This window comes from Eschscholzia californica, unplaced genomic scaffold, assembly GCF_041429995.1.
Source record: "Eschscholzia californica isolate CP2 unplaced genomic scaffold, dmEscCali1.0.p SCAF_2, whole genome shotgun sequence".
Classification (NCBI taxonomy): Eukaryota; Viridiplantae; Streptophyta; class Magnoliopsida; order Ranunculales; family Papaveraceae; genus Eschscholzia; species Eschscholzia californica.
The window spans coordinates 14,225,341-14,240,021 of record NW_028238309.1 but is presented as its reverse complement, the minus strand read 5'-3'; the positions used below and the strand labels follow the sequence as shown (position 1 = coordinate 14,240,021).

Sequence of the window (14,681 nt, the reverse complement as noted above, 5' to 3'; positions counted from 1 at the left end):
ATTCTTTTTTTTTTTTCTTTTTTCTTTTTCTTTCACTTTCTTTTTTTTTTTCTTTTTTTTTTCACTTTTTTCATAACAAAACAACACTAGTATTCTCAACAAACAACTTTTTCTTCTTTCGCACTTTGCTTTCACATTCTTCTTTCTACAACTATCATGTCTTCATTCTCGGGAGTAAGATGATGGATAGATGGTGGAGTATCCGTCTACCTAAAGTTGACACTATTATCGGGTTTCATGGACTACAAGAGTAAGGTCGCTATCCTGATGTCACTCCTAGTGGCTAAGAAAGTTGAGCTCATGAGATCGTCTAAGCTCTTTGAAAAGTTACGAGGTTGAGTAGCTCTTCATTCTACTCAGAGTTAGCGCAGAAGAGTACACTCGAAAACAATATAAAGGCTCAGATATCTCACATGGGTTTAAGTCTCCACTAATGACTAGTATAGGTCCCTCAGAAATGTTTCTTCTTCCTTAGGATGCTGCTCACATGATCAGACAACAAACGCCAAAGGACTTAACATTCATGAAAAAGACTAAGAGCATGCATAACATTCACCAAAACTGAAACACATGCATCAACATACTTAAGCATATCACTAAAGTCATATCAAATCTACCAAAAATTTTCAAATTTGGTGAATATTGAACTCTCTTGTCTTTTGAAACCCCATGGTCATGGCTAAAAGTCATACCCCATCCCCAAACTTAAAATTAACATTGTCCTCAATGTTTCAACCATATACTCACCAAAAGATAAGACATATTAATTTAAAGAGAAGAATGGAAAGATATTACCATAGCCGGAGGAGATAAGAGATACTACTACCGAGACTCGTGTATGAACAGGTTCCAAGTTGATGTCGAGCTCGTCGCCATCCCCAAACTTGGAACAAACCATGCCTCAGAAGCAAAACAAGTAAGAACTGCTCCTATGATCAACAAGAAATATGAGAATGAAGCACATAAGATCATGACCATAAAAATGACCACTAACGCGGGTACACACGATTGCATTGAGCTATGCAATTAGCCGTTGATTCTCTTGCTTTCGCAAGAGCACGAGTTCTGTCTCGTGGAGGGTTTCCAGAGATGATACCCACAAACATCAAAACCCATCTCAATCAGTCAAAGATCATACAATAAGAGACGGAAATTTTGGGGGTCAACCCAAAGAAAGCTATATGCAGGTGCTAATCGTCTCACAAAAAGATCAGAAATGTAAAGTGCACATGAGACGATAAAAGAAAACAAGTCATCCCCAAACTTAGTGGGTGCACAGTCCACTAAGTAGGCATAAATAGAAGGAACGACGTACACGTGAAGGGTCAAAATATCAGTCGAAGGCAAAAAATCATCTGGAAGCTTAGTGGACAGAATATCCACTATGTCCATAGACGTCTTTGGAAAGACGTCTGAAATGTCCCAAAAGGGATCAACAACCGAGTTTGAGATCATGTGGAAAGTCGAACTAGACTCTAAGGGTAAGGCAGTAGGCTCGGGGACCAAGTCAAGGTCCATGGTTTCCTTAGGTAAATAGTCTGACAAACTATCCAACATGTCTCTAACTACTATGTCATCAACATCCTCAAAGGCATCTGGAGCCTCGCAGTCAGTTATAATATCAGGCCTTCCTAGCATTGCATCTAAGACTGACTCCTTACATGTGTCAAAAATCGGATAGTTCATAATCGTGTCATCCTCAAACTTGCTCATAGAGCCATCATCCTGAACATCAAAGTCTCGTATAGTCCTATCATAATGAGACGATAAAAGTTGAGGTAAAGACGAAACAAGGTCATCAATATTTTCGGGCTCTTGGGTCCTCTCAGTAGATTTATCGACATTTAACTTAGTACTAGGGTTAGACGTATTACCCTCGTCATCGTACCTAGTACCCTCTTGAGTTTGGGGTGGTGAAACCCCTTCCTCGTCGACAAATGACTGTGACTCGAGCGTCTCTATCTTTTGAGTTAAGGACTCAATCCTCTGCTTCGTTTGAGTAGCAAATTGTGACATCATCTCAATAAGACGACTCTCGGACTCTGATCGAGATCTATCTTCAAGAGTCTCCTCATAACAAGGCTCACCAGTGTAATAAAATGAAGACTCTTGATAATAACTCCCTCCGTATATACTAGGATCATACCTGCCTCTAAAGTCATTGGTCTCAGAATAGTGTGGACTATAAGGTCTCTCATACATATTTGGTGTCGGACGATATCCATCACTAATCTGACCATCTCTATACATCTGTCGGTATTCTGCTAGTGTCATACGAGATCGATCAGGTTCAGATGGTCTATTCCTCTCACTAATCGGATCATCTCTACACATTCGTTGATAATCTCCGAAGGTCATACCAGGTCGATTAGGCTCAATTGACCTATTCCCCTCATTGACCCGTCGGTGTTCTCCTGGGGTCATACCACGTTGGTTAAGCTCAGCTCTACGCAACTGTTGGTATTCTCTTAAGGTCATATCAGGTCGGGTAATGATGGAACTCTTCAGATCAAGGTCATCATCATCATCATGGAATGACCAACCGTTAGAATAACGTGCCATGATCTCACAATGTTCAAGGAACAACACACAAGCTATAAATGTAAACTACCAACCAATTACACACAAGTAGAAAGAAATAGATAGAATACGATACTAGCGAATGCTCCTCTCGTTTCGTTCTTCCTTCTGATTCCTTTCTTTTCCTTCGCTCCTATGTTCTTTTTTTTCGGCTTTATCCTTAGAGTACTTCCTGAAAATAAGAAAGAGTCAGAAACTACGAAAATAAACAAAAACGTTTAAGTTAACAAATAACACTAAACTAATGAACAAAACGAACAAACAATATCCAAACTACTAAACCTATCCCCGGCAGCGGCGCCAAAAACTTGATGGGCCTAAAAGGTTACCCTAAAAGGTCTCCACCCGCAAGTATACGGGCGTCAAGTAATAACCCGGTAAGACCGGGATCGATCCTCAAGGATAGAGAGGTAATTCAGATATCGAGAGAGTCTAGCCACCGGTTTAAGTGTCAGTCACTAACTCAGACTAAAAACAAAAAGATAATAAGTTGGGTTTTTGGATTGATTTCAAATAAATAAACAAATAAGGCTAACTAAACTAAAGGTGAGAGATTCGGGAAGAGTCGAGCAAGAATCGAATGAGAGGGATACTTCGATCCACAAAGTCGATAGTGACTAGTACTAATGATCTATAAGCATAAAAAGTTAGTTAACTTCATCCATTTACTTGGATGGGTCAACGAACTCTTGGTTTAACTCAGATTCCAGTCCATGAATGGTCTAAAAACCCGGAAGATTTATCATTAAAAGCAATAAAACTCTTTTGTCACATCAAAAATGTTTCACGAGTATCTGACTACAAAAGCTAGCTAGACATGGCGATACAAATAATAAATGGGAAGAAGACAAAGAAAGACACGAGTTAAGGTGAGAATCTCCCTATTCCGATGAGGCGCGAGACTAAGATCGACGGGAAATATATGTGTTGAAGTGCTGCCGATCTCCCTGTAACAGAATGCAGGGGTCCTCTTAACAGTATACAATGGGTGTCCTCTCAGCAGAACTTGACCTCCCCTTATCAGCCAGTATCATCTTCTTCCTTAAGAAAAATCCACCATGAAAGCTTCACTTAAGCTTTCTCTCTCTAGATGTATTAACTCAAAAACTCAATCAAACACAAGGAGCATCAAATCAATGGAATGGACAGTAAAAACCCTAAACTTTCCGGCCAAAATAATGGCCGGAAGCACCACAAACTAATCCGGCCAGATTCAAGCTTTCCGGCCAAGCATCTACTGCCCCGAGCTGCTGCAGACGCGTCCCGAACTGCTGTAGACTCCTCTCAAGCTGCTGTTCCGAGCAAATCTAATGGTGAACCCGAGCTGCAGTAAGTGCAAATTTTGGAGCTGCTCTAATGGAGGTCTGACCTGCTGCCAAGAGGAGCCCGACTGCCCGAGCTGCTAAGTTGTTCCAGCTAGCTGCTGTCAAACCAAGATGAGAGGCCGAGCTGCCTTCAATGATGCCCGAGCTGCTTCTTCCGGCGCCTTCAATGGCTGTCCCGAGTAGAAAAGCTGATGTTCCGACCTCTTCTTCTCACCCGTGAAGCTGCTGGTTGTTTTCCCGGCCGGCCAAGCTATGGCCGGCGGTTTCTCCTCCCTCTCTCTCTCTCTAGCTTTTTCTAAAATACCTAATGGAGATCTCCCCAAAACCCTAACTCCTTGATTATTAAAACCAAAGTCAGACTTGTCAATTAGAACCTAGGACCACCTTCACTTGGTCCACTCAGTTTGACTTGGTCTTAAGTCTATTTTGATTTGGGCTTTTAAAGGGTGCTCATAAGATTTCCATTTTGTTCATTCTTCTTTGGGCTTTGGGCTTGCCTTTGAGTTTCATCTAGAACCAGAGAGTGCCTTCATCATTTTCTCTACACATCTAATTCTCAGAAAAGATTAAAATATCCTCGGTTTCTTTCTTCCATAATTTTCCGGTCCGAACTCCGATTCGACTTCCGTTTTCGCCGTCGGACTCACCATTGACTCAACTTGCCATTTAAGCTCTGATTTTTCACCAAAATGACCCGAATACCCCTGGTGCTATTTCCTTACGGTTCCCACATGAGATGAAAATGTGACAAACGCTCCGTTTTATTCCGAATTAAGAGTCAAACTCCAAATGAGGTACCTACCAAGAAAAACTTATAAATAATTAGAAATAAAACACGAAAAGAACTAACTCATCAAAGTTAAAGTATCCAAATGTGGCATTTTAACGCCACATCACCTCTCTTACTATAGAAAAAACCCTTTGGTCTACCATTCAATAATAGTGAGAAAGATGTTGTAGTCACACAACTATAATGATCTTGTGAGTATTTGCTATAATCCCAAACTTCTTCAGAACTGCACTTAAGAAATCCCATTCCATTCTGTCATATGCTTTTGCCATATCTACTTTCATGGCAAAAGCTCCCTCTTTCGCCGTTGTTAGTGAAATAAAATGAAAAAGTTCTTGCGCAATTATAATATTGTCGGAAATCTGTCGTCCAGGAATGAAGGCATTCTGTACTTGAGATATGATATTGTCTAGTAATGGTCTCAACCGATTGCTAAGAATTTTAGCAACTATTCGGTATAAAACATTACATAACGAAATAGGCTTGAAATCTGCCAGTATTTCTAGTGCCTGCACTTTAGGAATAAGAGCAATAAAATTATGGTTAAGATTACCTAGTAACTTGCCTGACTCAAATATATATTTAATCTGATGTGTGACTTCGTCCCTATTACCGTCCAACAATGCTTATAAAAATCAGCTGAAAACCCGTCTGGTCCTGGTGCTTTCCCCACCTTCATCTCATTAATAATATGCCATATCTCCTCCTTTGACGGCACACGACTAATCATTAGATTTTTTGTTGCTAGTAATGGTTTGTCCATCAACTCCAAACCATCAGGAAATGGAGTTATTTGTTCCGATCTTGAAGCTTTATAGAAGTGTTTAATAAAGGTATTAGATATAACTGATGGGTCAGATGACCACGTCTGATTCGGTAGCTTAACCGAGAAAATATTATTCTTTCGTCTTCTGTTCAATACAGAAAGATGAAAAATTTTTGTATTTCTATCATTTTCCTCCACCCAAAACTTCTTCGCTCTCTGCCTCTAGAAAATTTCTTCTGAATTCCTTAAACTTCTTCACTATCCGCGCTTCCTCTTCTAGGTTGTCGACTGATGGAACCCTCATTTGTGTTCTTAATAATGTTTCCTTGGTCTCCTTTATCAGTTCGAATATATGCCCCACTGAATGCCTACTCCACTTTTTCAACTCCACACCTAGTTGTTTAAGCTTGTCTGTGAACTCACCTCTTCCCTGTCTCCATTTTTCCTTCATAATACATTCGAAATCTTTATGCAATGTCCAGTGTCTTTCAAACCGAAGCGGGATGCTACCTCTGATTTTTGTTCTCTCTGTATTTAAAATTATCGGCGCATGATCCCTATGAAATCTTGGTAAGTGTTTAACTATAGTATTTGGGAAACAAAGTCTCCAAAAATTATCCATCACTTAAAATATTAAGTTCATTCGTATGGGAGATTTAATGTTACCGTATATATCTTCCCAATATTTTGTTTGACTAAGTAAACAATAACCCAAATATCAAGCAAAATCTCTTAACAACATTGACACAAATTTTGTTCATAAAAAAAACAGGGACACAAATTTACTGACTAAATAGTAAACAAATTCAATTTTCTAAATATCCCACCGAAATTTGCTTATATTAAGTCAAACCAATTTTGAAAATTGAACCATATGCTATATGTTAGAGCAATCGGAACTATTCAATCTTAAAATATCTCCTGCTATTTTGGTCAAACATGAATTCTAAAATCTCAACTAAAATATCTCTAACACCCGAGATATTACTCAAATATGGATCGCCAATAACTGATCAACATCTAAGCATGTAATAACCGATTAAATGTACACAAAATAACATCAGATTTCGTTCCTAAAACATTTCTAGAATCGGTTTTACTAGTCAAATCGATTTGATTTTAAAATCCAATATAAGTCTATAGTATGGAGATATATTTCAAAGAACCTTTAAATCAAATTTGTTTCAAATAAAATGATTCAACAATATTATTTCGCATATCTAAACTTAAACGATAATTGAAGATCATAGGTTTAGATATCTTAACAAATAATAAATAATTTTAAATACTAATCAACAAAGCTAAAGGCAGGCTCTGATACCAAATGTTAGGAAATTGAATTCTAAATATATGCGGAAGTTACATATTTTCAGCCATTGTTGATTAAGTAGAAATTAGAACTGCAATATAAAACTCTGAAAGTCTTCTAACCCCAATCCTCTCCGTAAGTTGTTGTATTATTGATGGAGGCTACGGACATTCGGTTATTGTAACTACTCCCACTTCTTTTCCATCGAAGAAGGGGGTAGTGAGATGGTCAAAACCAAGTTAGAGGGAAATTAGGAATGTGGGGTCACCCTTAGTCTCCAAAAGAGACGTGTCCAACATAATGTTTATATCTTCTTTCCAATGAAAAAAGCTAATTCATTTGTTACTGCTTCAGGTATTGGTGCTCTAATGGTACTCACTGCAAATTCATCATCTTCTTCCTCTATTTCTACTGCTAGAAAGAAGAAATCTTGATCTGGTATTAACGGAAAAGGAAGAAGAATTATTCTAGAGGAGTCATCTGAGGATGATTCAAATGGGTTGTGATGAATTTGAATGAAGATTTAGGTTCTTAGAAGATTAGTTGGATTAAAGATGAAACACCAAGTTGAATTTGGATGACATTGATATTTCATGGCTCCTGAATTTCAGCACATGATTTCAATGTCTAAGTCAAAGAAGCCATTCTTAGCAACCACAAATAGTAGCAATGAGTTCAAACCGACGAACACAATTTTCTAGGGTTTTTTTTTTGTACCAAACTCAATTTTCTAGGTTTTTTTTTTATTTCAAGGGGTTTTAGGGTTCACGAAGAAGACCCGTTTCCATTGATTTTCTCTCTCTACAAATTTGTTGGTAATGAAGAAAAAGAATAAAATAAGGGTTTATGGAAGAAAAGAGGGAAAACTTAATATAAAAGCTCTAATTCTTGGAGGACATGAGTGAAAAATAATAGAGTGATGTCCCCTTAAACACGGTTGTCCATATAAATTTTTAATTTTTCTAGTTGTCCACGTAAAATAGTTGTCCGCAAAAGTTAATTGGTTGTCCATGTATTGGCTACCCTTTTCTTTTGTTTAATGGCTTTTGGTGAGTGCTGGTTTTTCTTTTGTAATAGACTTCCTTTGAGAGTAAATAAAAGTTGTTGTTTTCCCGTTATCGTTTTAATTACTTTGATTGTTGGGCTCCCTCCGTCTTTCCCTTTTTGTTATGTATCTTCTTTGTCTCTACTTCTTCTTCCTCTTCTTCTTCAGATGTGTAATCATTCACCAGTTGTAGGGTTCGACGGTCTTTTTGTAAGCAATATTCTTGAACCAATGAACAATTTTATTTTTGCTTGGTGAAATCTCTTCTTTCTTTTGATTTTTTGTTCCTGCATGCATACTTCAGATATTGACAGCAAAAATATTAATCTGTTAGTATAATCCTAAGCTTACTAATGTTTTTTCCTAACTTGCTACGCTTTGCTCCGAATGTCTTTTCCTGCGCATAAAATTCAAATTAGACCTATCCTGATTATGCATGGCCTAACTTACTAATCCCCTCTGCAAAATAAAAACTCAACTAGCCTTGTATATTGGTTTGTATTTTCTTCGCAGTTTGGTTGATTGCTGGTGTTAAGTTCATCTAGGGCTTCCCCTTGGCCCCTGGTCGTGGCTCTCGCTACCACCACTGGTTTGCTCGCTTGAGCAATGCTATTTTGGACTGGGACTTCTCCTTGACTCCTGGTCGTAGCTCTCGCTATCAGGGTTGTTTCGTCGGCTTGAGCACGACTAGTTTAAACTATGACTTCTCCTTAGGCCCCTAGTTGTGGCTCTCGTTACTAGGATAGCTTGAGAAGGAAAGAAATTTGAATCAGAAGTTGGAAAGGAAAGAAAGATAGATGGAGCTTGGATTATTGTGTGATAAATATGGTGGGTTCGTGATGAGAATGGAAGGAAAGAAATTTGAATCAGAAGTTGGAAAGGAAAGAGAGACAGATGGAGCTTGGATTATTGTGTGATAAATATGGTGGGTTCGTGATGAGAAATTTGAATCAGAACTAATGTTTTAGTGTTTTAGGTCATTGATTGATCTAATCAAAAGCATGTTTAAATTTCCATTCAAACACTATTATCTAGTTATTCAAGTTTGAATCTAATTCTTCTAGTAAAAGACAATACATGCAAACGGCTCGTGATGCCACTGTAGGGTTTCGTGTGTATCTAATACATCTATCCACTATAGGCTCGTGATGACACCGAGTGTATAACTTGAACTCCCTCCTTCGAGTCAAGTAGGACCTTCTTGAAGGTTGAGATGAAGATTTCCTTCTTCTTGACTAGATAATTGAGAGAAACTCCTTTTCTCTCTTTTTCAGACAGCTCTCTCTCTATGAGAAATTACACTGAACTTCTTTTCAGTTGGCTTAGGTTTTCTCTCCTTTTACTTTCTTACTTTCCCTTAGGTTGTCTAATTAGGTCCTTATATAGAAATCCCTAGAATAGGTGTTTGACCCAAACTTAGATTCCTAAAACCTAATTATAAGGTATTTTAACGAAACACCCTTTTAGGGTACCTTTAGTGTGGCCGGCCAACATAGCCCCTTTATGGGCTTCCTTGGCCTGCCCACTAAGGATATAACTGGCCATAAGATGGGCGGCCCCTTGCTAAGGTCGGCCATCACATGGCTGGCCCTCCTAAAGCCTTCCCGGGTCTTCCTTTAAGGCCCGGTTATGTCTGTCTTTTATCCGGACTCTTCCGAACCATCTGGACTTACTAAGAATAGATCCAATCCACCTATTTGCCAATCTTTCACTAGTCATTTCTCTCCGTTCAAACCATCACTCTTATGTGTAACTCTTGTAGGATCCGGTCTATGTTAGCCGCGGATTACCGAAGTTATCCGACGATCGTAGTTGGCTTCTAGCTAAGCGTTACGACCCCTAATTCGATCGGAATAATGATCTTCCGTCTAAGGTCATCACGATCCTATTCGCCAAATCGTACGCATTGACATCTTGGTCGAAGGACATTCCTTCGGAAGGATACCATTCCTTCAGATCGAGGAAATATATCCTTCATCTTGTTCCTCCATTGCTTTTCTCCTTTGCTCCGAGGAGTCGATGTTGGTGGATTTGGCTTCGATGAATCCATCATCTTTCACATGACAATTTTTTAAGATCATCTTTTACTTTTGCAATTTCTTTCTGCAGTAAAAGATTGAATATTTATTGAACCTTTCGGGGGCGAGTTATGGGAACTCAGTGAGACGTGCTTGTGTCAAGCTTGTCTTATGGAAGACGATGGGGGCCCTTTTATAGGCTGACCTAGACCAACTGTGATTAGACGGTGTAGATGAAGCTAGGGATTAGGGATTCGGGTTTGACATCTAGGGCTTGATTTAGTTTCTTATTTTGAAGAGAGATAAAAAGATAACTTGGGTGAAGATAACCCCCAAAACTTGATCATTGTAGGCATTGCTTTTAAAGAAAGTCATATTGAATTGACCAAGTCATAAGTGGAAAATACGTTGCCTATAACAAGTTTGGGCATTGCCTAGAAAATTTCCCTTATAGAAATACGGGTGGCAACTTTGTTTTCAGTAGACACAAATACACTTGAAATACAAAAATAAATGTTAGAAACTAAATTAAAAAATAATCATGATAATACTTGGTATCCTGATTCTCGACAAAACCTCATAGTAATCAAGTATAATTCTCATTTTTTTTAATAATTCTTTAGGCACATTTGTTGTTTATTCACATTCAGTTGTTTTTCTTTCATTTGAATTGACTTTCGTTTATTTAACTCGAACAACTACGTACATACATCTTATTTTTCTTTTGTTATCTCAATCTGAGAAATAAATTTTAATGAGCTCATTTTATAATCTTTATAATCAAGCTAGAATCATTTATATATATTATAACGCGATGGAAAATGATCTGAAACTAATAGTGTAGTGGTTCATAGGTCACGCATGTTTATATAGTTGAGACTCTTAACTAGGGCTACCATATTTAAGCTCGCTTCGGGCCATTGGAAATTCAGGAACGGCCTTGGTAGTTTAGGCAATAAAAAACCTAGAGGTAGGAAAAGATGGACTTTGAGGCCCTTAGGATGGCCCTACGGGTCTTTATATATATATATATATAGTAGGCCCAAGATATTTTAGTTAGAGTTTATAGTGCTCATTCGATTCATGATGTATTGCATATTACATTCATGATTTATTGCATATATTATTCATGATGTATTTAGTTAGAATTAACTTCAGAGAAGAAAAGGACCTGTTACTTCAAAACTTTATATATAAGAGGGTTTGGCTCCCTTCAACCCATCCAACATAAACCATTTATCAGGTTTCTCTCTCATCTTTTATTTTTGTTAGTATATACCTTTCCCTCTCTCTCTCTCTCTATGTATATTACTAACTAAAAACTTTACAGTGAGAAATGGCTATGAATGTAGCGGAAGAAATTGAGCGACTAGAAAACGAACTCAAACAACTCCCGGTCACAAAAAATATATCTCTCCTTGAAGAAGCCGAAGATAGGGTAAAAGTTTTTGGTTATGATTATTGTTATTATTATTTTAACCTTGTAATAACGTCAAACTTTTATCTAATTAGCAGATGTATGAACTGAACTGCAAAATGTTGCGGACGGGTCGGAGAGACGGAAAAGATAAGCTTCGTAAAGACCTCAGAAAAGCAGAAGACTGTGTGCCGAGTTTCTATGAGAGACTAAGCGAAGAGGAAAAAGTATTAAAGAGGCCGAGAGACCAAATCCGGCGCAGAATTGAAGAACTTAGAGATCAGAATATGCCATAAAAATATCTGGCGAAAGATTTTTTTTTTTATAATGTTAGACTGAACTTTAGTGTTAAGAATTAAAACCTCCATTTCAAAAGTAGCTAGATTAAATCTATGAATATTTGTGGTTGTTAGATATAACAATCGTACTATATATTTGTGTTATCATAATTAAGTTGATGATTAAGACTTAAGTTGATTCTGAAAATGTTTTAAATTCCAAGTCACTTATTGTTGAGTTGAACGACAAAAGACAGATACGAGTATCGCTACACATGGATGACTAGTTTCTTTTTCTTGTTATTACAGGTAGGTTTTGTGTGGCCTTGTGATGAGACACTCATTTGACATGTTAATTTGCTATTTATGGTGAGACACTCATTTGACATGTTAGTTTGCTATTTGTTTCACATTTGACCAGGATATGACTTCTGGAGGTTATAAGATGGCAACCTATTTGAATTTTCTTAAGCTTTCAAAACAGGGGCCTACAATATATATTCCTGTAGAAAGATGCTAACAGATAAATTAATAAAGCCTTGGCTACAAATCAATTAATCAATAGAATATATGAAACTTCCTACACTGTTGTTTACATGTTAATGGAGAACGAATAGACATCGGTCTAGACTTGGATAATGTGGTTCCTATTATTTTTGAAAAAGGAGAAGGCCTGTTGTCATCCACACCTACATATTCGTTGTTTTTTATGTCTTCTCTATTCTTCTCCAAAAACATGTGATCGAGATCTTCTAACTCTATACTCTCGAAAAACATCTTTCGACACCTTCGAGTTAGAACATCATCAAGACCTTGAATAATTAGTTTTACCTTTTCTTCGATTGACTTCATGAAGCAATGTTGGATGACTAGTTTTATATATTCTTCTCTGTTTTTACTACTCAAAACCATTTCCTTCCCTCCAGGACACAACTCTACAATTTTCCTTCTGGACACTGCTTCATCTTCTTCTTCACTTTCCCAAACAAATGTCAAGCCCAAACCATCTGAATCTACAAACTCATAATCCATCTCTAAAATATCTCTGCAGCTTTTGTACATGTATGGATCCACATTGCGTATATCTTCCAATGTAACAATAGATCCGGCTAATTGCAAGAGAAACAATCGATCAAATCCAATTTGTATTTGCACGTCGTGCATCAATGCTAAAGCAATCACTCGACCACAAAACCCATAATATTGAAGTTTTTGACGATCCACTTTTGCTGCAAACAAGATAGTGAAATTATTAAAGATAGAAAATGTTGAAGTTGTAAGGTATAACATGACTAAAAACATGAAAAACAATTCAAAATGTTGAATAAATACCTGGATTAAGATATATCCTCTGAGGGTTATGTGGGCATGATAGGAACAGAGAACTCTGTGGAGTGAATAGATGTCGGCATAGCAAGAGGAGCCACCCCTTGAAAACTCCATGACCTGCAAGTGCTACCTCATTTTTAAACTGAGGGATAATTCCATTCCGCAACAAAATGGGGTTTGCAAGCCCAACATGCTTGAAAGAATCAACCAATAACTTTGAACTGTCAATGAGAACTTTCGTCTTCTGTGGGTGATGATCAGAGACCTGATTTGGAAATATCATCGTGATCAAATATCTTCTACATTCATTGTTTAGTAAATTCTTATGTTGAAGAAGCCACTGGTGATCTTCGCCTCTTTTTGAATTCATAATAAGTTTATTTATTGAAGCTCGGTGAGAATTCAAGCAAGATGAGAGTTTTTCTCCAAATAGATTATAATGTTCAGATACGAAGTTCAATTCCTTGAGAATTGATAGATAATAAGACCATCCATGATTAAATTCGCATTCAGTACATCTTGTATACTCAATGCCATCGTCCATATATGTCAGACCAAGATCAATGTTGTCAAGTAACTTATTAAGATCTTCCCAAAATGGTAAAAGTTGTGTTACATTATAGCACACATCCACAAGCACCTCCATAGGAAGTGAGTGAAATGATGATAAACCTCTCGATCTCATGTACTCTTCAATTTTCGTACACATATGGAGCGTCAATACAGAGAAGTCACGGATATCACTCTCAAATCGTGATTTTAACAAAGACGGCACTCTGCAAAAGCACGACTCTCTGACCAACTTCATATTCACAACAAACTGTTGAGTGAGCTCCCTTATAAATGGGTGAAAGTAAAAGAGTAAGTCCCTTGGTGTTCCGTGCATGAAAAATTGTGATGTGTTTGCAGGCCCAATTGATTTCAACAAATATATGTAAGTTTGACGACATGAGTAGTATAACCCAGAAGTTGTTGTTGTTGTTGTTTTGTCATCATGGAGAAGAACAGTGAACCGTAAAGCTATACTAGCGAATAGGTGTTGAATGTATATAGGGTAGGAATGGATATTAGGATAGATAAAGAGACGAATTGATTCCTCGGCTATGGCTTTATAATATTTGATGGGAGATTTGTATAAATCGACCAGATACTTGGGCATTCCATAAAACAAAAACATTTGTAGATGCTCCCTTTTCTTACGGTTTCTAGGTATCATGGTCAAGTAATTTTTAAGATTGGCTAATACATAATTTCTTATTGATTCATCTTCATCATCGCCATTACTATGATTGTTAATAAGACGTAAAGTAGAGAAAGTCAAATTTCTCAGTACTCGTATTGCTCGCTTGTGGCACTTCTTAGATGCAAAGTGGCGGACAACGTTTGCAAATTCTACCTCAGGTATGAATTCGATTCCCTCTGCTTCAATATTCCGCAAGAAGTACCCTTCCTTGTCCAATAATCTCATCTTGCCCTCTGATAAGAGATGAACAAAATTCTATCTATAACCCCAAAATCTTCTCTCTATCTTTCATCAACCAACCACAAGGGACTTCAAGAAGTAGTAGCAAGCGTTTGTATTCCTATAAAGAAATACTTGAATGGAAAGTTTCTATCTAGTCTACTGTGAGTGAGTCGTTCTTTATATGAAGAGGAAAGGTACTACTTAGTAGGTGGTTTCCTGAAATTTAAAATAGAAGGTTTCTATTTTACCTTTCCTTCCTATAACCTAATAACTGCAACTTCCTAAATTTGAAGATCCAACTGTTCCTTATCTTGTCGTCTTTTAGTAACTAACCAATTTACCATTTATTTCTTACCTGC

General features: G+C 37.4%; 1 protein-coding gene and 1 long non-coding RNA gene across 2 annotated transcripts; one reads left to right on the top strand and one right to left on the bottom strand.

Annotated features, from left to right (window-relative positions):
• The first annotated feature begins 11,009 nt into the window (after positions 1-11,009).
• Positions 11,010-11,730, top strand: LOC147556410 (uncharacterized). The gene is made up of 3 exons (XR_015235002.1): positions 11,010-11,076; positions 11,164-11,271; positions 11,349-11,730. It is a non-coding gene; the product is annotated as an uncharacterized LOC147556410 (long non-coding RNA).
• A 356-nt stretch (positions 11,731-12,086) lies between these two features.
• On the bottom strand, positions 12,087-14,325 carry LOC147556409 (E3 ubiquitin-protein ligase UPL5-like). Its single transcript, XM_086658634.1, has 2 exons — positions 12,861-14,325; positions 12,087-12,757 (listed from the first exon to the last, which is right to left on the bottom strand). The coding sequence occupies exons 1-2, from the start codon at positions 14,323-14,325 to the stop codon at positions 12,087-12,089; spliced, it is 2,136 nt and encodes a 711-aa protein (XP_086514760.1).
• Positions 14,326-14,681: the final 356 nt, after the last annotated feature.

Excerpts from the sequence above, each read along its gene's own strand:
- LOC147556409 (XM_086658634.1), bottom strand. The coding sequence starts at position 14,325 with ATGAGATTATTGGACAAGGAAGGGTACTTCTTGCGGAATATTGAAGCA. Across the intron at positions 12,758-12,860 it reads GAGGATATATCTTAATCCAG|CAAAAGTGGATCGTCAAAAA; the intron begins GTATTTATTCAA and ends TCTTGTTTGCAG.